Genomic DNA, 22,520 nt, shown 5'->3' on the forward strand with positions numbered 1-22,520 from the left:
TCCAGATATGTTGGTTTTTAATGTTTTCAGGTGTCAAAAAGAAACAGACTATTTGGTGACATGGAAACAATATTCACTTAAGTTTTAAAATCCATCACATTTTAATTGACTGAGATTTGAGAATAAATTGTCTTTGTCAACTTGCCGTTTTTAACCTCAAAGCAAGGTTGCCCATATAATTCCGACACAGCTTCATGATTTTCAATTCCCTGTGTAATCTGGCACTCAAATATGCCAAAAGGGCTTGATGAGTAATTCTTACCACTGCGGGAGTTGTGTTAGTCTGAAGTTCTACTTCAGCTCCTTTCAATTTAACAGCTACCATCTCTTCAAACAACACAAAGAGCACAGTGTTATATTTTTAATCTTTTCCACACTCCTTGCTCGAGACTGGTTGCCATTTTTTAGATTATCCTCAAATGTTGAACCAACTCTCCATGGCTTTTCAGGCATTTAATTAGATTTGCTCATCCCAAATGAGAATGGGGCAGATGGTAACTAAAATGGCAGTCAGACTGGGAGATGGTTCACGATGTGATCTTGACATTTCTCTGTCCGATGCCAATTTTGTTTACCAGGGAGCATGTTTTAGCGTTGGGATAAACTGCTAATGGTGGGCAGAGTGCATTTTAGAACCAGAATCTGTGGCTTGATGTCAGCAAACTTTTGAATAGATCTACCTTATATTAAGTTGATCTTTCTTTACATCCTAGCTATGACTGTAACATTACATTCTGCACCCTGTCCTTTCCCTCTCCCCTCTGTGAACAGTGTGCTTTGTCTGCATAGTGGGCGAGAAACAATACTTTTCACTGTACATCAATACCTGTGACAATAATAAATCAAATCAAATTTTTAAAAAGTCAGAAAATTGGTGGGCCAATGCAATTTTAACTAAAGTATCAGTGAATCTGCCAAATAACACATGCAGGCCCAAACAGTACAGGTGTCAGGTGTTGTACAGAGTGCTTCCAGCAATTGAACACCATGTTGGCTGCAATTTTGAGAGATAAATTGTTTCACAACTTTAGAGATTACTGAATAATAATGAATCAGAAAAGCATCTGTAGATTTTTACTTGGGATACAAAACTAAAACTGGTTATTTGATGGCAATTAACTTGTTTGAAGGATTGTACCTGTCGTTTTTACATCTCCTGCTAACTCACCTTGTCGTATCATTTTTACCAAATGTCACTGCATAAAAATTATGGTTGCGCTCAGCTGCTGTTGAGGACGACAGCACGAGAATCCCTCTGATGAGTCACGCTGCTGTGGCTGCTGTGCAAATTCTACCTCATGTTCTGGCAAGTGCCACTGCTGTAATTACTCATAGAGGGGCCACAAAGCCTTGGTAAACTTGCAGCAGCAGGGCTTTCCATAACAAGACAAGAACAAGAAACAGGAACAGGAGTAAGCCAGATCAGGAGACATTGCTATTGTGATAATGTCACTGGGTGAATAATCCCAAGGCCCAAGCTAATGCTGGGGGGACATGGATTCAAATCCCACCGCAGCAGCTGGCGTAGCTTTAACAATTCGGTTAATAAATCTGAAGTTACTCTCAGTCATGGGCAGCATGAGAACACAGTGGTTAGCACTGTTGCCTCTGAGTGCCAGGGACCTGGGTTTGATTCCTGGCTTGGGTCACTATCTGTGCAGAATCTGCACATTCTCCTCGTGTCTGCATGTGTTTCCTCTGGGTGCCCCGGTTTCTTCCCACAGTACAAAAGGTGTGCAGGTTAGGTGCACTGGCCATGCTAAATTCGTCCTCAGTGCACCCAAACAAGCACTAGAGTGTGGCAACTAGGCAATTTTCATAGTAACTTCATCGCAGCCTTAATGTAAGCCTACTTGTGACACTAATAAATAAAACTAAACTAATGGTGAGAAAGGGCAGAACCTTCTGCTGTTTCAGGAGTGGGGAATGTGTTTGGTTAGGTGGGACAGTGACATATCTGAATGCTTCCATCTCTGCTAGAATTAAGTTATGGATGGAAAGGCCCATCTTTCTCCCTCTAAACCCCGGCTGCATATTGAGGCCCTCAGCTGGATAGCAGTGGCTACCACTGCTCTTGGATAGGCCTGGTCTTCTGCTATTTGATATGCATGGCAGCTACAAATCAGGGAACCATTTCATCACTTCCTTGGGTGGGGTCCTTCAATCACAGGCACTCAGTGCTTGATCATGAGGTTAAATGTTTGGAAGGTGGGAGTCTTCTGAAAACCATCGTCCAGTCATATCTTTCCTCTCTCCATAACACTGCCCGCTTGCCCTCACACTACTTATTAGTGGGCTGTGTTGGGTTCCTGCAACATGAATCATAGAGTCTATGATTCTATGATTCTATGAAAAGAAACCCAATACTGTATGTTCAAAACTTTGTCCTTATGGCTACATCTTTTCTCTGCTGAACAGTTAAGATGGCTACTCAAAGTTCCACTCTAACTGTGCGTGCATGCAAAGGTTGAGGGGTGGGGTGAGAAGGAATTGAGAGGAGTTTTGTAGTACAGAGCCTGAAAAAAAATTTATATGAATTTGCACAAGTTCCAGAGTCCAAGGTCAGAGGAATTCTTTCACTTAGGCGTTCAAGTTCCAGCTGGAGAGTTGTACAAAGAACAAAGAACAGTACAGCGCAGGAAACAGGCCCTTCGACCTTCCAAACCTGCGCCGCTCATTGGTCCAACTAGACCATTCGTTTGTATCCCTCCGATCACAGTCTGCTCATGTGACTATCCAGGTAAGTCATAAACGATCCCAGCGTGTATTATATTATTATTATATTACATATTCCTCAATTCCCTGAGTCACAAAAAATACATCAATCTTTTGAATCTCATTGACACAACCACATGGGGGAGAGATTTCCAAAATTTCACAACCCATTGAGTAAAGTTATTTCCCCTTCTCTCAGTCCTGAATCCTAAGATGATGACACTAATTCTATACTCTCCAGCCAAAATATACCAGCCACTCATCAATCAGCCTCTCAAGCCCAATTAGAGTTTTACACATTTCATTGAGATCACTCTTAACCCTCTAAACTCCAGAGAATATAAGCTCATTGCACTCAATCTCTCCACATAGGGCAGAGTTATTTTCCTAGGAATCCAACTGTAATTCAATGTACTTTCTCCAAAGTATATTCTTCCTTTGGCAAAAAGATCAAAATTGCACACAGTATTCCAAGTGTGGTCTCACTAAAGCTCCACATGATTGCAACAAAACCTCCTTAACCTTATGCTCCAATTGCCTTGTAATAAATCTTTTTTTTAAACCAAAAAAGAAAACGCTGGAAAATCTCAGCAGTTCTGGCAGCATCTGTAAAGAAAGAAAAGAGTTGATGTTTTGAGTCCAGATAATCCTTTGTCAAAGCCATGTGGGGGAAACAAACTTTTATTGTAATACTTACATCCCAAATTGTACCTGCATAGTAACTTCCTGTGATTTGTGCACAGACTATCCAATCGATTTGAATGCCAGCATTCACTTTACCTTATCATTAAAAAAATCCAGTCTCCCCACCCTTCCCATCAAAGTGGATACTTTCACACTTCTCCACACAATGCTCTTTCTAATGGCTTTTAGGTCATCCACTTACTTACCTGCACTACATCCCTTTGAACCTGCTTGCATCCTTTAGATAGCTAGCTTTGTATCATTAGTAAACTTGGATGCATTATACTCAACCACCCTCCCCCTCCCCCACACCCTTGCCACCCCCCGCCAGCCCCCCTGCTCCGAATCATCAGAATTAATAGTAAATAGTTGAGACTCAAGCACTGATCCTGTGGTAGCCAATCTCTGAACTCTGACCCCCAAACTTCTACACTTCTGATAACTGATATGTGATCCCCATGTCCTGATCACCCACACTGCCAACTCCCTGCCACCTTGAATACCCACAATCCCAACCTTCACCAGCCCTAATTGCCCACACTGTCAACCCTCACCACCCCAATCGCCCACATTGCCAACCCCCACGACCTCTGATCAGCCACAGTACCAACCCCCGCCACATTGAATACCTACACTCCCAACCTCCATCACCCCTAATCACCCACACTATCAACCTCCATCACTCCTAATTGCCCACACTGTCAACTTTCACTGCCCCTAATCACCCACACTGTGAACCCCCACCACCTCTGATCACCCACATTGCCAACTCCCGCCACCTTGAATATCCACGCTCCCAACCTCCACCACCCCTAATTGCCCATACTGTTAACGCCCGCCACTCCTGACCCTGATTGCCCACACTCCTAGCTCTGATCCCAAATCCTCTGTCTGCTTTTTAGCTCATTGGTCAGAGCTATTGGCCTCCCTTTCAGGATCTCACTTTTCCCAGACAACTGCAGATTCCAACTATTTTGAAAGCGCCATACCTCCTTCACTCTGCCTTCCAGTCATATCAAAGTTTCAGTTCCAGGACTTCCTGATTTCTGGGCACCCAACATTCCTCTATACCCTGAACAATGCCTCACTTTGGCTTTACACTAACCAAAATTTGTTCTGCTCCCAGCACCAGGCCCCTCTTGCTCCTTTGACTGAAGGAAGCATTTCTGGCACGTGGTCATTTTTACCCTTTTCATGTAGAACATTGGAATCACTGGACTTAAATGCAGCTATCCCTCACTTAATATTCCAGAAGTGTTCCTGAATAATGATGCACTAAAATGTACTGAACAAACATTGTTTTCTCATAAAAAATCATATCATAAAGGGTGGGTTATGTTCCTGACCTATAATTTTTGCACTAAAATCCTGTTGTCTGCCTTCAATCTCACTGGCCCAAAAATCCTCTTTCAACTTTCTGCTCTTAATAAGTTGTTGCACATAATAACTTCTTACTCTTTCTACTTAACTCCCATTTGCCACTTCACTCTCCTTCCTGCTTGCTGCTTCTCACTTACCTCTGCCATGTATTCACTACTTCCTGCTTACTGCATCCCACTCCCTCTCACTTGTCACTTGCCTCTAACCGCCTCTCGCTTGTCTCCCTCTCTCTCGTGCCCATATTCTAACGCTTTTGTTGCTTCCCACTTGCCACTCCTGTCCCGAGCTCTTGCTCATGGAGGCAGTGTGTGTAAAAAGACATACTGTGCATATTCAGCTGGGGTGCAATTTTGATGCACGCGCAATAAAGAACCAAAATTGGAGGTTGTGCTATTTGGGTAAATTCTGTTATTTCCAAACAATGCTAAAAACAAACATGCTACATGAACATGCTTTAAACATATGATTCCTGTATAACAGCATATAACATTAATGTAAAAATATTTATTTCTATATCAGATCTTTCCTGATATCATAGAATCCCTACAATGAAGATGGGGACCATAAAACCCATCAAAGTACATGGGAGAGGAATTTGACCACAATTCCACGCAGGCCCTATTTACCCTGCTATTCCCCCTGACATAAGGGTCAATTTAGCTTGGCCAACCACCTAACCTGCACATCTTTGGACTGTGGGAGGAAACCGGAACACCTGGAGGAAATCCATTCAGACATGGGGAGAATGTGCAAGCTTCACACAGTCACTCGAGACTAGAATTGAACCTGACTCCCTGGCTGTGAGGCAGCAGTGTTAACTGTTGTGCCAGGGTGTATTTGCACCCTTCGCGCGCAAATATATTTGCATGTATTAATCAAATGACTGTAAATATAGCGTTTTTGTGGTTGTCAGTGAGAAATCCCAAAAAGCCAACTGGTTCTAAAGTCATCTTCATACTATACTCTTCCCACAGACTCAGTTGCAACTGTCCAAATATTTTCAAACCCAAGTCTCAGGCTTTGCTTTCCAAGTATGCTCAGCCTATTGTCCCTTAAATCATGAGTTGCTGTTTTTTCAAACATAAAGCAGGGTAGGTAGAAGGTGTATTTATAAACATCATGAATGATTTATATAATCACACAGAGTTCTTTACCGAAATCGATGAAGCTGCAACTGAAAATGTTTTGCAAAACAAACTTTTAAAAACTCCTACTTGCCATCATCCTGAATGAATTTGATTTCCCAACACAGCACAGAAAAAAGTAATTCAACCCACTATGCCCAAGCCTTGTTCTTTGAGCAACCCAATTAGTTGCACTTCTCCATTCTCTCCACGATTCCCTGTAAATACTTTCACTTCAGACATTTATCCAATTCCCATCTGATTCCCTATTGCATCTGCTTCCATCACCCTACCAGTGAAATGCATTCTATAATTCATGATGGAAAAATGAATAGAACGATCTGCTGCCAGGGTTTGATGAAATAAGATGGGATGAAGCCCATGTCGAACATAATGGCTGGAATTTTCCAGCCCATCCACTGTTGGGATCTTCCAGCCTCCCTGAAAGTCCCACTGCATCCCTTCCCCAGCCACCCCCACTCACCACCCCACACAACCCCAAGGCTCTCACCACAGCAGGGCCAGGAAATCCTACTCAATGTTATGGAAGGGAGGGTGGTTAATCTACACAGTGATAATGTTTCATTTCTCCTCACCCATCTGTAAACATAATGGTGTTTTTGTTTTTTTTCCACTCTTTATAAGTTGTGTCATATTTCCCAACCTTAATTTTCCCAATTCGTATCTTTTGAATTCAAAGGGTTAGTTTATTTGCACACACTTAAAGTGTGGGAGGAAGGCCAAAATGATGTCTTCACATTCTGACAACAAAGAGAGGAATGGAAAGAGAACATAAGAACATAAGAGATAGGAGCAGGAGTAGGCCATCTGGCCCCTCGAGCCTGCCCCGCCATTCAATAAGATCATGGCTGATCTGTTGTGGCTCATCTCCACATTCCCGCCCTCTCCCCATAACCCTTAATCCCCTCTCTTATCAAAAACCCATCAACCCGTGTCTTAAAAACATTTAGCGAGGTAGCCTCCACCACTTCAACGGGCAGAGAATTCCAGAGATTCACCACCCTTTGAGTGAAGAAGTTCCTCCTCAACTCCGTTCTAAACCGCCCCCCCCTTTATCTTGAGGCTGTGCCCCCTAGTCCTACTGTCCTTTCTGAGCGGGAAGAGTCTCTCCACCTCTATCCTATCCATCCCATTCATCATCTTATACGTCTCAATGAGATCTCCCCTCATTCTTCTAAACTCTAACGAGTACAAGCCCAGTTTATTCAGCCTCTCCTCATAGCTCAACCCCCTCAACTCCGGAATCAGCCTAGTAAACCTCCTCTGCACTCCCTCCAAGGCCAAAATATCCTTGCGTAAGTACGGCGCCCAAAACTGCACACAGTACTCCAGCTGCGGCCTTACCAATGCCCTATACAGCCGCAGCAAGACCTCCCTACTTTTATATTCAATCCCCCTCGCTATGAAGGCCAGCATCCCATTCGCCTTCCTGAAAGAGAAGATGATTTACAGTGCAGAGAGCACAAGAAAATAAATATTGGACATCATTCTCTGGTTCCCCGCGCTGTCTTTTTGCAATGGGAGGTGGCATGCAATTGGCCAGCAGTGGGATCTTCTGGTCCCACTGCTGTGAACTGGATTTCCATTGAATCCACCAGATATTGCCAGGAAACCTACAGTGGGGATGTACCATCAGTTGGACCAAAAGAACAGTGGGAAAGTTTTGGCCATTGTTTCACCTGAGTTCCAAAGTCCAGAATCAATTCTAATCAGCTATTCCTTCACGGAGGTTAGTCGGGCTAAAACCATTGCCGTACAATTCACTTTTCCAGTGGAGTTAAATTCACACGATGACAGAAGCAAGCAGCGATGAATCAGTCTTGAAGGTGATGGTAGAGTTCCCAGAAGTAGCTGTCCAGATGGGGCCTGGGCAAAGCCCACTTTTCACAGAGGCTACCAGTCAGATGGAAACAGCAGACTGAGCTTTTCCGTGCAGCAAGACGATATTACTGGTTCCACAAGCCACAGGTGCATATCACATGACTCCCTCTTCTCCACACTATCTTTGACAAGGGGTATGTGTCCCTTGTCTGGGTCCCTGAGATTATTAAATATCTCCATCATTAAGAATTGAAAGGAAAAATGTGAGGTCCTTTGTCTCAGCAGACAAGCAAAATCCTTTAGATCAGTCTAGGTTATGAAATGCAAATAGCCTTTGCATAGTTTGATTTGAATTTAGCTCAGAGGGGGTTGTTTCCCTTATAATGCCAGGTAGCTTTTTCAGTTTGGGGTTCACAGACTGACATTGCTTCAATCATTTATAGAAGTTACTGTCCATTTAAAAAATGTTTAGAAATAAGCCAAGAGGATAGCTTTATTCATTTTATAAAATTATACAGGTCTTAGTCTGTTCACAATAAACCAGTCAGGCGAAGCACCTTTTAGCTATACTTTTGCATGGCCTTTCATTGTAAGATAGTTGTGCAAAGGTAGTACCACTGGACGTGTAATCCTGGGACCAAGGCTAATGCACTGAGGAAACAGATTCAAATCCCACCATGGACCTGCTGGAATTTAAATTCAATGAATTTTAACATTAAAAGCTAGTGTCAGTAATTCTGACCATGAAATTGCCCTTAAAATCTTATCTGGTTTACTAATGTCCTTTGGGGAAGGAAATCTGCAGTCCTTAGGGGAAGGAAATCTGCAGTCCTTACCTGGCCCTGCCTATTTGTGACTTCAAATATGCAACAATGTGATTGATTCTGAAGTGCTCTCTGAAATGGCATTCAGCACTCAGTTCAAGGGCAATTAGGGATGGCCCAAAAATGCTGGTTTTCCAGGAATGCCCACATCTTGTTGAAAGAATCATGGAATCCCTACAGTGCAGAAGGAGGCCATTCGGCCCATTAGATCTGCATTGACTGTAGTAAAGCATCTTACCCAAGTCTTGTGTCCGTAACACCACATATTTACCCTACTATTTCCCCTAACCAATATATCTTTGGACACTAAGGGTAATTTACCATGGCCAATCAACCTAACCTGGTAGCCATATTAATAACAGTATTCAGTGAAAGGGTTAAAAGGGACAAACAACAAATGCCTGCAAAATGTTCCAGGATAGTAAGCAGCTAGTTCCAGACATTTGACCTTCAAATAAGCAAGGGAGAAAGATACTATAGCGTGGGATTGTTCTGAGAGAGGCTATTAAACCAAGCAGTTGGAAAGGGAAGGTTGATTTGTGTTCTAACTGGAGCACCATAGGAAACACACTCAGACACAGGGAGAAAATGAAAACTCCACACATAGAATCATCCAAAGCCAGAATCGAACCTCGGCTCCCTGGTGTTGAGGCTGCAGTGCTAACCATTGTGCCGCTATGCCGAATAAAGGGGAAAAAAAACAAAATATTCTGCCCAGTGGTTGATGTCTTCATACTTAAGGAAGCAAGATTCGACATGAACACCGATAAAGTCTTTTTTTCCTGGGGAGGCTCTCTCTATATATTATGTCCTCACTGTGGGGTCAATTTCGATTTGACACAATGGGCAGGATTTTACAGGCTCGCTTGAGCAAGACTGGAATTTCCTACTCAAGGTGAACAGAGATTTCCGTTGTCGGACCCTCGCCTGCTCCAATTCCACGGTGGACGAAGTGGTCGAGTTCCGACCAATGTTTAAGAGTTCATCTGCATGAGCACAAAGCACAAACGGAAAGGAGAACATTTGTGGTATGAATCTACCCTGTCTAACAGGGTTAGGCAGGGCAGATTCAGAAAGAATGTTCCCAATGGTGGGGGAGTTCAGAACTAGGGGTCATAGTTTGAGTAATCTTTTAGAACGGAGGCAAGGAGAAATTTCTTCATCCAGAAGGTGATGAATCTGTGGAATTCACCACCAAAAAATGTAATTGAGGCCAAAATGTTACCTGATTTCAAAAAGAAATTAGATATAGCTCTTGGGACTAAAGGGATCAAGAGATATGGGGGAAGACGGAATCAGGATATTGAATTTGATGATCAGCTATGATCAAAATAAATCGTGGAGCAGGCTTGAAGGGCCAAATGGCCTACTCTTACCTCTAGTTTCTGTATTTCTACTTGTCGAGAAAATAGCTCTGATATACATATCAGACACAATACTGATCATTCATAAATGACAGTTCAGACACGCCTGGAAGTGTCACATATATCACAGCAATCCCACAAGAGATTTCTTACTCTATGCTGACTGTGTTATTTTGCATTTTAATAGGATTCATAAATCATGATGGATTAATGTTATTTTTATTCTTTGGTTTAGCTGTCCTGTTTAAGCTTCGAAGAACAAGAAATAATTAAAAGCTATATTTACAAAATAACATTTATCTTATCCTTAGATCACTTCTTTTTAGAGACTTGTCTAATTAATTGAAAAGAAAAATAGCTTGTTTCAACATTATTCATGTACAATACCTTGTAGCTGTTGTTGCTGTTGATCATCATAGATTCTCAGTCCAAATAACGGTGGTCTTTCTTTTCGGAGTAGTGAAACATTCTTTGTTATCAAATCCAATTGAAAAATGGTTCCATTTGTATATTCAGTCCAGAAAATAAATTTTCCATAATGCGACAACCCAAAGGGATGATTCACTTCTTTGCCACCATACACTATCTGTAATATGTGTAAATGCATTACAATAAATATAGCTAACATTCAAACTGAATCAAATTTGATAACCAAAGAAAATAAATAATCAGCGATAAATACATTATTACAACTCCAAGAATCAATCACTGGTTAAAGCTATTCCAAATATATTTGGCAAAATCTAAAATTACCATGTGTAACAATTTGACTGAAAATCTGATGGTTGTTTCACATCCAGACATAATCCAGTAGTGATTGTTGTGGTATGTTCCCACATGCCACTGTTAATGTCAAGGTACTTGGCAGAGCAAGGGTTAACATGGGACTGGAAAATAGCAGCACCTATGGTATGATGTACAAAGTTACATGGTAATAGTTCTGAGGGGAAATAATTATGGACGATATTAATAACTGTATCCAATAAAAGGATTAAAAGGAACATGCCACAAAATCCTGTATGATGTTTCAGCATAGTACGCAGCAAACTCCAGACACCTGATCTTCAAATAAGAAAGGGAAAAATTTATGACAGGTTGGGATTGTTCAGGGAGAAGCCATTAAGCCAGGTGGTTGGAAAGAGAAGGTTGATTTGAGTTCTAACATTCAGACACAGCTGGAGTGTTTAAAAATAGTTGAAAACAATATCCATTTGATTCAATTAAAAACCTCATTGTTGCCTGGTACAGAGGGCATTAGCTATGAGGAGAGATTGGAGAAACTTGGTTCATTCTCCCTGGAACGATGGAGGTTGAGGGGCAACCTGATAGAAGTCTACAAAATTATGAGGGACATGGACAGAGTGGATAGTCAGAAGCTTTTTCCCAGGGTGGAAGAGTCAATTACTAGGAGGCATAGCTTTAAGGTGTGAGGGGCGAGGTTTAAAGGAGATGTCTGAGGCAAGTTTTTTATACAGAGGGTGGTGAGTGCCCGGAAATCGCTGCTTGGGGAGGTAGTGGAAGTGGATATGATAGTGGCTTTTAAGTGGCATCTTGACAAATACATGAATAGGATGGGAATGGAGGGATATAGTCCCAGAAGGGTAGGGATTTTTAGTCAAGTCGGGCAGCATGGTCGGTGGAGGCTTGGAGGCCAAAGGGCCTATTCCTGTGCTGTAATTTTCTTTGTTCGTTGTTCTTTGGTGATTGATTTTAAAAACTGTACCTTATGGATGATGTCACTTTAATCAATGAATATGAGTGGATAAAGATAACTCCCTGACTTTTTAATTGGTATATGCTAACTAACTGCAATTGAATTTGAAAGCATAATTACTTGTGTATCTCTGAATGTAGCCATTCTGGCTAGTTACAAAATGTGAGCTGTGACTTTCCAGGGCCTGAGCTAAATAGCTTGATTAAAACATCCGGTTAAGAGAACTCTGTGACTTAGTCTGGTTACTTGAAGGCTAAAGATGTGATCAATTAAAAGGTTGATATCAAAACCTGCAACAAGACTCTAGAAACAGAACTCTAAGTGGTTAGTCTGCATGGAACAGCTCCAAGTAAATAGTTAAAGGTTTCATGTTTAAATGTGCAGGATCTCACCCCTGAAATACCTCTGCAGCAATGAGACACAATAGTTGGCGTGATGTAGGATCAGCAATGGCAATAGCATCAAGGTGATCAGTGGTCTTGATTCATGGCAATAAGATAGGTGGCAGCTAAATTCATGAACCCAGAACAGTATCCCAAATTATGAACAAGTCAAGCCTAGGTAGAGGGATGTGCACTTCAGAAAACGCAAAGAAAAAGTTGAAGAAGCTTCACTGCAGGTTCTTGCAAGAACCTGAGTGACATAGTTCACATAAAAAATTGTGAGAAATTAGTTACATTGTAGAATAGGTAGCAGTCCCACATTGTCAGTAAACTTCAGGAGCTGGAAGACAAATGTAGTTTAAAAAAGCATGAAAAGAAAGGGCAGGTGGAGCAGAAGAAAACCTGCAGGGAGAAGGAAATGCTGTCAGAGTTGGATATAGAAGCCTGCACAGTTTAAGAAAAAAGGCACTCTTTGCAGCAGGCAACCAAGAGGCCTATAGAACGGGCAACTCCACCTAGGGCCACAAAAGAGCTCACAGAGAGAAGGTAGCAAAATACCTCAGAGAAGGAGCAACAGGAGACACCAGACTTAGGGCAACAAGAAACCTCAGAGGATTGGCAACTAGACAGTTGAAAGAACTGTTGCTTGTTTTTCAAGATCAAATGCAAAAGAAGTGAGTGACCATTTAGCAGCATGAAGACCGTCTTGAACAGCAGAATAGAAGCACAACAAAAGACTCTCTAGGTGACTCTACTGAATTACAAGAAAGCTCAAGCTAAAGCAAGAGAGCATCGCAAAGAAAAGCAAAACCTCTTGAAAGACCTTCATATGGAATTATTGTAGCATAGGCCAAATTTTATATCTCTGGAGGATTATGCAGAGAAGCAGCATTACTTTAACATCACTCTGAACAAACAGACAGAGAAGACTCGGGCACGTTCAGTATTCTAGGAGGAAGCCAAAAGATACTAGAATCAGACAGAAGGGATGAAAAGGCAGCTGAATGAACAAAGAGGAGGCACTAAAAGGAAGAAATAATAGAACTTTTTAAGTTGCGAGGGGATAATGAAGCCATGAATAGCACAATTACAAAACTGAGAAAAGGTAAGACTGCCAGAGACAGACACGGTCAACGGGGAATCCAAAATGGATGACAAAGTTTTGTTGCAGAGAGACAAAGAAGAAGGAAAGAAGAGACAGAAAGGAGAAAGGAAAATGTAAATCTAACACTATGGCCTCTCATAGGTTTATCCTGTGAGTAATTAACAACAAAAAAAATCCATAAAGTTAGATATGATAGATATGCAAGCCACTAGTAGAAGAAAAAGCATTGGATGTCTCAGATATGCTGAAAACCATGCAGTGGCATGAGAAGATTCATAAATTTGCAAAATTAATACAACACCAAACACATGTTTAGTTGAAATTACAAAACTGTCGAAATGAAGGTTTCATTTGTGAAATATGTACATCCATTAAGAACTTGGCAGACAACCCAGAAAAAGGATAGAGTCCACTTTCAGAATGAACAAGAACGCATGTTCTCCTTGCACCCCAGAGTGTCTGAAAAAGCAGACAGGTTGTTAATAAAGAGAAATGCAAACAGGAGGGCAGTGCAAAAAGTGAATCAAATGGAGATAGCCAAGTACCAGAAACATGCTACCATTTTTCCAAATGTGACAGATCCAGATGTGGAAGAACTGTCGAGCCTCAAGACTTTCTGAACTTATACAGTCAGAGATTGTAGATGCCATGGCAACACAGTGGTTAGCGCTGCTGCTTCCCAGTGCCAGAGGCCCGAGTTTGATTCCCAACGTGCTCTAAACAATGAAAGCAGCCAACCTGGCATGGGGCAACTCCATGCACGTCCAAACCTTGAAACTGTAAACAGTTAAAGTCTACCAATGAAGAATTCGTATTGAAATCCAGAACTTTCAAGATGAGACACTGAAAAAACAGCGATTATAATTTTTTTTTGAGAACTGCAATAGCCTAAAACCAGAAATTAGGTATTCAGCTTGTATGCTTGAATAATGAGACCTGAGACATCTCTGATATTGGACCTTGGGCATAATTTTCAGCAGAATGTGAGCTGAGGGGAATCGGGAAAAGCTGACTGGGCCTTGGGCGTGTACTCTAGTTATGTGAGGAAAGGTGGGTGGGGCAACTCAGCCGAGAGATGATTGATGGCTGAGGTGGCTGAGGATACCTGTGGTCGGGAACAAGTGTCAGTCAATGATTCCCCTCTTATTCATTCATAGGATGTGGATGTCATTGACTGGGCCAGCATTTGTTACACATTCCCAATTTCCCTTGACTTCAGTGGCTTGATCAGCCATTTCAGAGGCATTTAAGAATCAATCACATTGTTAAGGGCCTGGTGTCACATGGAGGCCAGACCCGGTAAGGATGGCCAACATTTGATATGGTGATCATTAGACTTCTAGTTCCAGATTTTGATTGAATTCAAATTTCATGGTTTGCCATGGTGGAATTTGAAACCAGCTCCCCACACCATTGCCCTGGGTCTCTGGATTTCTAGTCTAGCGACAATACCATACATCACTGTCTGGGGGTAGCAGATCTCAGGATAGGGGAATGATTGAATTTCTAAGCCACAATATTGATATTTAAATTACCGCTCTCCTATTCATTTAGCTAAGCAAGTGCAGAACCCCATGAAAAATAACGTGAACAAATAGATCACTGAGTTCCTATTACTCATTTCACTTTGGGGACCATAGGTGAAATTTCTTATAGAATTCAGTTTCACTTTGTTGTAAAACCCTTTTACGCTTGAGCTTTTGTGTCACGAATTACATAATTATTTGCAATGACACAGAAAAGTAATCATAATGCACTCACCATTCTCTCTGTGCCATTTAAAAAGATTCTTTCAATGTGATCGTAGTATGCGTCGCACCAATACAGTATTCCAGTGTTGTAGTCCAGGGTTAAACCATTAGGCCACAGCATCATTGTTGCCACAAAGAGCTGTCGATTGGAACCATCCATCCATGCTTTCTCAATTCTTCCTGTCATGTTGTCTATTTCTTCCTCTTCCCAATCTGTCCAATACATCCAGCTGCATACAATACAGTAACACATTATACATTTATGTCAGTGATAAATACAATCAATTATATTAGATAAAATCTCTGTCCTGTGATACCTGAAATTTGCAACAAGCTGTTCTTTTGCCACATTACCTAAAAGGGAGAGAGTTATTATTTACTGAGTACATATAGTACATACAAAAACTGTAACTTTCACATTATCTGCAATTCTAAACTACACAAGAAACAACAGATGATGCAGCATGTCAAATATAATGTACAGAACGGACACAGGTACAAGATCCTCCAAAGCACATTCCTAAATAATAATGAATTACTTGGTTACACACTTTCAAGTTTGTTCTTCTTTCATTGGCTACCGTAGCCAACTCCTGAAAGAGAAGTAAAGGCAGTGGCAGGAATTTTACTGTCCTGCCTGCCACGGGAATTGAGGCATTCGAAGGGCAGACCATGAAAAGGTCCGTTGACCTCAGGTGTGGATTTTGCTGTTTTAGGATGAGCAAAGCTGTAACATCCCGCCCAATGTAGTACAATGAACAAATACATATTTTCACTTCTATTTATTCAACTTTCCAAGCAAGCGAATTAAACCGTTGGGCATTTAGAAAAGAACTGTCCTGAAAATACTATGTCTTTGACTATCCGTCTTCACCTTAGAAATTTAACAGTTAAAATAATCTAATTTAACTTTTCGTAATAATTTCCTTGATTTCTTTATTGGCTGTATGAAAAATTCTTTACATAGTGTTGACTGGATTAGAGGAGTCATTGCCCCAGACATCATGGGCAAGCTGAATTGATGATCAGACCTGCTGAAACATGCTAAATAAATTCTGTTCGAAATCTTCACTAGTTAGGACCAGTATCTCCTCCATTCTGCTGCTGGATCATAGATTCCTTACAGTGCAGAAGGAGGCCATTCAGCCCATTGAGTCTGCACCAAACACAATCCCGCCTAGACCCTATTTCCATAACCCCTCATATTTATCCTGCTAATCCCCCAATATTCAGGTTAATTTCACATTAGCCAATCAACCTAGCCCACATATCTTTGGATTGTGGGAGGAAGCTGCAGCACCTGGGAGGAAACTCACACCGACACGGGGAGAACGTGCGAACTCCACACAATGACCCAAGGCTGGAGTTGAACACAGTGAGACAGTAGTGCCACCATGCCACCCTCTGGCAAGGCACCATCATTCTTTCCTTATATGCATCATGTATGTGAATCATGTGTGTTGGCTCCTGAGGGACGGTAAAATTAATTCATTGGGACAGAACAGTGGCACAGTGGTGAGCACTGCTGCTCACAGTTCCAGGGACCTGGGTTCGATTCCAGCTTTGGGTGGCTGTCTGTGTGGAGTTTGAACATTTCCCCTATGTCTGCATGGGTTTCCTCCGGGTGTTTCCTCCCACGGTCCTAAAAAGTGCCGGTTAGGTGGATTTGGCGTCTTAATGTCCCAGGATGTGTAGATTAGATGAATTAGCCATGAGAAATGTGTGGGGTTGCTGGAATAGGGTGGGGGAGTGGGCCAGGGTATGATACACTTTCAGTGCAAACTCGATGGGTCGAATAGTCTCTTCTACACAGTTAGAATTCTATGATTTTAAAGGGGATACACAGTAAGAAGTCTGACAACACCAGGTTTAAGTCCAACTGCATCTCCACATCATGACATTTAAAGGGAATGGCAGTAATGACAGCAGTAAATTTGCATCCCTTTGGGAGCCACTGCCCTACTACTGGTACCACACAATAAATGTACCACCATGTACCACTGCTCAATATGTCTGCCTCAGAACAGCGTTTCAGGAGTATTTGGCCAAAGCTTAAGGCTACTTTGTGTGTCACAGTCAGTCATTAGCGATTAACTACAATCCAAAACAAAAGAATAAACTTTTCACACTAATCATTGCTATCCTTTTCTTTTATTTTTATTCTCAAAGCCTGAAAGTGTTAATTGCTATTGAAGAGTTTAATATATGGGCAATGGATTCCCTAATGTTGGTTGCACATGTGGCTATTATTCATTCATGATGATTGAAAAGCATTGTTGGTGGACCATTTAAGCATAGGGTCATTGTGGCGAACCCTGGTTCTATGTCGACCTAATGTCCACATTTTCAGCAGTGCCCATTAAATCTGGCTGATTCCAAGCCACAAGGTCAATTGTGGAAATTCATTCTAGTCAGACTGAATTTGCCTACTTCAGCACAGATGAGGGATCAGAATCGTAGCCTTCCTGCATTGCTTGACTCAGTTGTACCTTACATAAACTCGCTGCATTAGGAAAGGTGAGTATGAAGTTCAATCAAAGATCTTTTTGATGACTTTATTCAATATTTATTATTTACTTTGTAAGGGTTTTTGTATTTCAATTATGCTCCTAATTATGAAAAATAAAACCCTGTGGTAGATTTCTAATATAAACCTGACAAGTTCATCGTCTTCCAATTGCATCAGCTTTATCAAGATCTATCCAAGACAAGACAGTAGAATTGTTTCTCGACTCAGCTCAACTTCAAATTTCTACATGTCCAGCTCATCAGCAACCTACCCTTATCCCTCCACACCAATGCTATAGTTAAGAAAGCCCACTGATGCCTCTATTTTCTCAGCAGGCTAAGGAAATTTGTAATGTCCTCTACAAATCTCACCATTTTTTATCATCCTTTCTGGATACCTCATAGGTTAGTATGGCTCCTGCTCTGACCAAGACCTACAAAGGCAAGAAACTACAAAGGATTGTGACCATAGTTCAGTCCATCACACAAACCAACCTCCCATCCATTGACTCTGTCTACACTTCCCGTTGTTTTGGAAAAGCAGCCAGCATAATTAAGGATCCCAAACACTCTGGACATACTCTCTTCCGCCTCCTTACATCAGGAAAAAGATAAAAATCTGAGCTCACGTACCAACCGACTCACAAACAACTTCTTTCCTGCTGCCATCAGTCTTTTGAATGGAGCTACCTCATATGAAGTTGATCTTTCTCTACGCTCTAGCTATGACTAAAACATTATATTCTGCACCCTCTCCTTTCCTTCTCCCCCATGTACACTATAAAATGGTATGTTTTGACAGTATAATGCCCAAGATATAATACTTTTCACTTTATACCAATATATGTGACAATAATAAATCAAATTAAATGGCTGAAGCAACTCCGTAATATTTAGTCTTTATCACGTTGCTGCTATGTAATAATGATCACAATGTTATTGTTTACACATTCTCACTGGCATGACTTTGGGTTTAGTTGAGGCTATTGTGGTTACAAGGATTCCAGTCTTCATCAATCATGCAAGAATTGTCCCCAGATTGAATTAGCAGGATAACCCAGGAAGCATTCTATCGATGTGGGCAGGGGTTGAATGGTTTCTTCATGATTCCTCTTACTGTAAACTGTCTGGGGCCAAAAAGAAAAACACAGACATTATCTGGTTTTGCCCTTTTTTTTCAGCCCCACTTATGTCTTGGCCCATGCTAGAATTTCAGAATATGGTATTGTTATGGAGTTATATATGTAAGGTTAAAATGTTAATAGTGTAAAGAAATGCAAAGGAAAAAAACAAAAGAAATCATATAGCATTGTCTTTTTAAAAGATGGTTGTGTCGGTGCCTGAAGAAAGCTATTTTGGGGTTCAGTGCTGAAATATTTGAATTGCAGAGCATAGCTGCAGAAGCAGGTCTCATATCAAACCCAAGTAGTCAGTGTTCCAACCAAACCAAAACAGGCTTTTGAATTAGACCAATGAGTTTAAAGCAAGTATGCAGAGAAACAGAACCAATGGAACTCAAATGTGAAGGTTGTTGACAGCCTCAAGCCACTCAGACCACAGGAATGCTATGAGATAATTCCAGGCATATAAACTTGGACAAGGGCAAATAACTGGTAGAGTAAGCTTGCCACCTCTTTAGTCGGAAGGAGGGAGAGGTGAGGATCTCATAGAATCCTGTAGTTTAATAAATATATCTTTAGAAAATCACCATCTAAAGAGAAAGAGATACCAATTCAGAAAGTGTTCCAGATGGAAGCATCGGGAGAAAGTTCAGGCTTCCAACAGATGTATGGCTTCTAACAGATATTATTTGAGAGTGATATATTCGATAAGGATTTATTTCATTATTCCTGAAAGAATCTTGTAATCGTCAAAACAGCATTCTATTAGAGAGCTTACTCAGTTTGTTAATTGTTGTAATAAGGTTGTCACCAGTTTAAAAGAAATACTTGTTTATTGTTCATGATAAAGAGTGTCAGATCCTGCTTTAATTTACCAAAACTAGTGGCTTCCGACTATCTCACATACGTTTGTATAAGATTACGAGGCAAGGTATATCCCTTTGGGCGGTTCCAAAATCGTGCAGAAGGAAAAATCATCTCTGCGTCATAAAAGTACATGGCAAGATCTGATAATTTTGTTGGATTACACTCTCTGCTGCCCTCTCAGTCGGGGAGGTATAATCAAATAATTTCAAATAACAGCTGCCTGCTGTGAATTCACATATTAATCTTTTTTTTCAGAAAACTCTTCTGGAAGAAATGCTAACCCCTGACAAACAGAATCTGACTTGCCATTGAACTTGAACCTATTCAGTGTAGAGGACAAGAAAGAAACACAGGAATTCATATGGACAGATTGGTTGAGGTGCTTTGTCGTTGTTGGCAATTAACTACCTCATCAAGGTAGGGCACCAAGATAAATATATAATTTGTATGATATGGCATATGTTTATTTTTACATATCTAATGTACATAAATCAGGCAATTGTTTCAGAGAGATTCAAATAAACAATTGGTGCGGAAACAGCAGGCGCTCCCACTTGGGGATGACTTTCCTGTCACTCACACTATATTAATAGATGTGCCATGAGACAAAGGCTTTGCAACATGATCATTTACACCACTGCGTTAGCTATCAAGGCAAGGAAACGTTATGAATTGAAGTTCAAGGATATTCTGGAAGTGAATTACTCATGAGTGAGAAAAAAAAAATTCCATTTTACGATTTCTAACAACTCATTTCTTGCATTGCAAAAACTCCACTTAAGTGTATTTTGAACAGAGCCTATGATGATAAGATACTCCTGAGAGGTCTGCAGTTGCCAGGGCTGTATGCTTCTCTATTTGTTAATCTCAGCACTCGACACAAATATGAAGTGGGGAATACTGCTTTGCACTCGCATTGACTTTTCCACGAGCATTCACAAATTGAGGAAACGGTGCATCTATATTTTTCATGAGAACAAGTAACTGCAAACACTTACCACTGGAAACACTTCTTCATTCTACAGTGATCATTTTTTGCTTAAAAATCAGCAAAAAAGCTGGTGTTGCTGCATCTAATATATACTGACAAGTGGAATTTGATTACTTAGCTGACAGACCCATGGGACAACAGGGGAAGAAATTGATTTTATTTAGTAACTCATCCATCTTCAATTTTCTCTTCTGATGAAATGCTGAGAGAAAACTTATTGCCTAATGGAGACCAAAAAACAGCAATGCCAAAAAGAATTATGACGTCTAATTAAAATGAATGAGGACACAAACTTTAACTTAGGATCACTTTCATCAGTTCCAAACACAGCTCTGTTTTTTGTCCTCCTGCCATTTTTTAAAGTAAACAATGCATATTTATTTGTTGATGTGTAAGGTAATTTTCTAATAGGTCTTCTGACTGAAAAATAATTCTTGCTCTCCACACATCACAGAGTCAGTTAGCTGAGTACAACAAAAATCTTCAGTATGAAGCACATAACATGATAAACACATTTGTTTTTGCATTTGTCAAATGGATTCAAAGAGATTTAAAAAAAAACTTTTGTTACAGAGTGTAATAGTAAGCATTTTCCTATGGGTGTCACAGCGGTTAGCACTGCTGCCTCACAGCACCAGGGATCCAGGTTCGATTCCAGGCTTGGAAAACTGTCTGTGATAAGTCTATATATTCTCCCCGTGTCTGCTATGGTTTCATCCCACAATCTGAAAGATGTTCTGGTTAGTTGCATTGACTATGCTAAATTCTCCTTCAGTGTATCCAACAGGTGCCAAACTATGGTGACTAGGGGATTTTCACATTAACTTCATTGCAGTGTTAATGTGAGTCTACTTGTGATACTCATAAAAAAAACTTAAACTTGAATGTATATAGCGATATCTTAAGCGGATATGAGCATGCGCAAGTGAAGTCATAAGTAGCACAGGCCTTCATGTGTCTGGTCTTAGCATGAGGGACCTGTGTAACAAGCTGCCTAAATCCATGCTGTACTACATTTCGATACTTTTACAAGTGAAGAAGATTAAATATCGCGACATGTTTGACTACCCAAGTTATCGCATCTTTTTGGCAATGAGGAGAAAACAGCAAAATAAAAGGAAAAAGGAAATACGTGTTTCAGCATGGCGCTACAAAGATTTGCTCAGGGAGGAGCTAGTTTGCAATGTGAGTAGTGGGTGAGGGCACTGAGCAGTGGGTTTGTGAGTTTACCAACAACAAACAGGGCAGCGGCACCATGACTATGTTTGGTGAGTTTGTAGAAGAGAACTGGGACTAGACTGGATATGTGGAAAAGTTGGAACACTTTTTCTTGGCAAATGGAATTGCAGATGAGGCTAAAAGATGCTCAATTCTCCTGAATGTGAGGTGAAGACTTGCAAGATTGTGAGGAACTTAGGAGCACCATGTCAACCAAGGGATTTAGTTGTACTCATTCAGAATCATCACAATCCTAAACCCTCAGTGATTGTCCAGCATTTTGAGCTCCATAATCATTTTCTTAAAGCAGGACATTCTGTAGCTAACTCTGTTGCCGAGTTAAGACAACTCTTTGGACACTGAGTTTGAAGCAGTATTGAAAGACACACTCCGGGACAGACTAGTCAGTGGCATTAATGAATGCAGCATTTAGCATTGTTTGTTAGGAGATGACGCACTTACTTTCAATTAGGCTCCAGAAATTTCTCAGGGCATGGAAATGGCTGCCAGCATGCAAAAGATACTCAAAAGACCAATAGTGTTTCACAGGCGAATACAATGCATCAAGTAAAGAAAAAAGCTGCAAGCAAGGTGTAAACAGTGGAATGTTCAGGTGTGGAGGGACACACTGGGTGAGATTTTACGGCCTCCCTGGTCATGAGAAAGTAAAACCATGCCCGAGGTCAGCGGACCTGTCCATGGTCTGCCTCTCACCCACTCTGATTCCCATGGTGGGCTAGGCGGTAGAAGTCCGGCCACTATGAAGATCATTGCACATTTATGGATGCTGTTTGTCACCTTTGCAACAAAAAGGGTCATTTAGCAAAGAAATGCAGGGGTGGTAAGAGCAAGTCAAAGGCTGAGCAGGGAAATTCAGTTGTGTAAAAGCCTCAGTCAGCTATGCATTACCTTGAAAGCCGAGGGCATTC

General features: G+C 41.1%; 1 protein-coding gene across 1 annotated transcript in view; it reads right to left on the reverse strand.

The window, feature by feature from the left end:
• Positions 1 to 22,520, reverse strand: part of LOC145350212 (low-density lipoprotein receptor-related protein 1-like) — a 1,564,930-nt gene that overhangs the window by 706,872 nt on the left and 835,538 nt on the right. Inside the window, exons 13-14 of the mRNA XM_080199274.1 lie at positions 14,897 to 15,116; positions 10,321 to 10,519 (exon numbers count right to left, since the gene is read on the reverse strand). Coding sequence (XP_080055400.1) covers positions 10,321 to 10,519; positions 14,897 to 15,116 — 419 coding nt within the window. The remainder of the gene's footprint in view (positions 1 to 10,320; positions 10,520 to 14,896; positions 15,117 to 22,520) is intronic.

Source organism: Carcharhinus amblyrhynchos, chromosome 11 (genome assembly GCF_965287045.1).
Source record: "Carcharhinus amblyrhynchos chromosome 11, sCarAmb.v2.hapA, whole genome shotgun sequence".
NCBI lineage: Eukaryota > Metazoa > Chordata > Chondrichthyes > Carcharhiniformes > Carcharhinidae > Carcharhinus > Carcharhinus amblyrhynchos.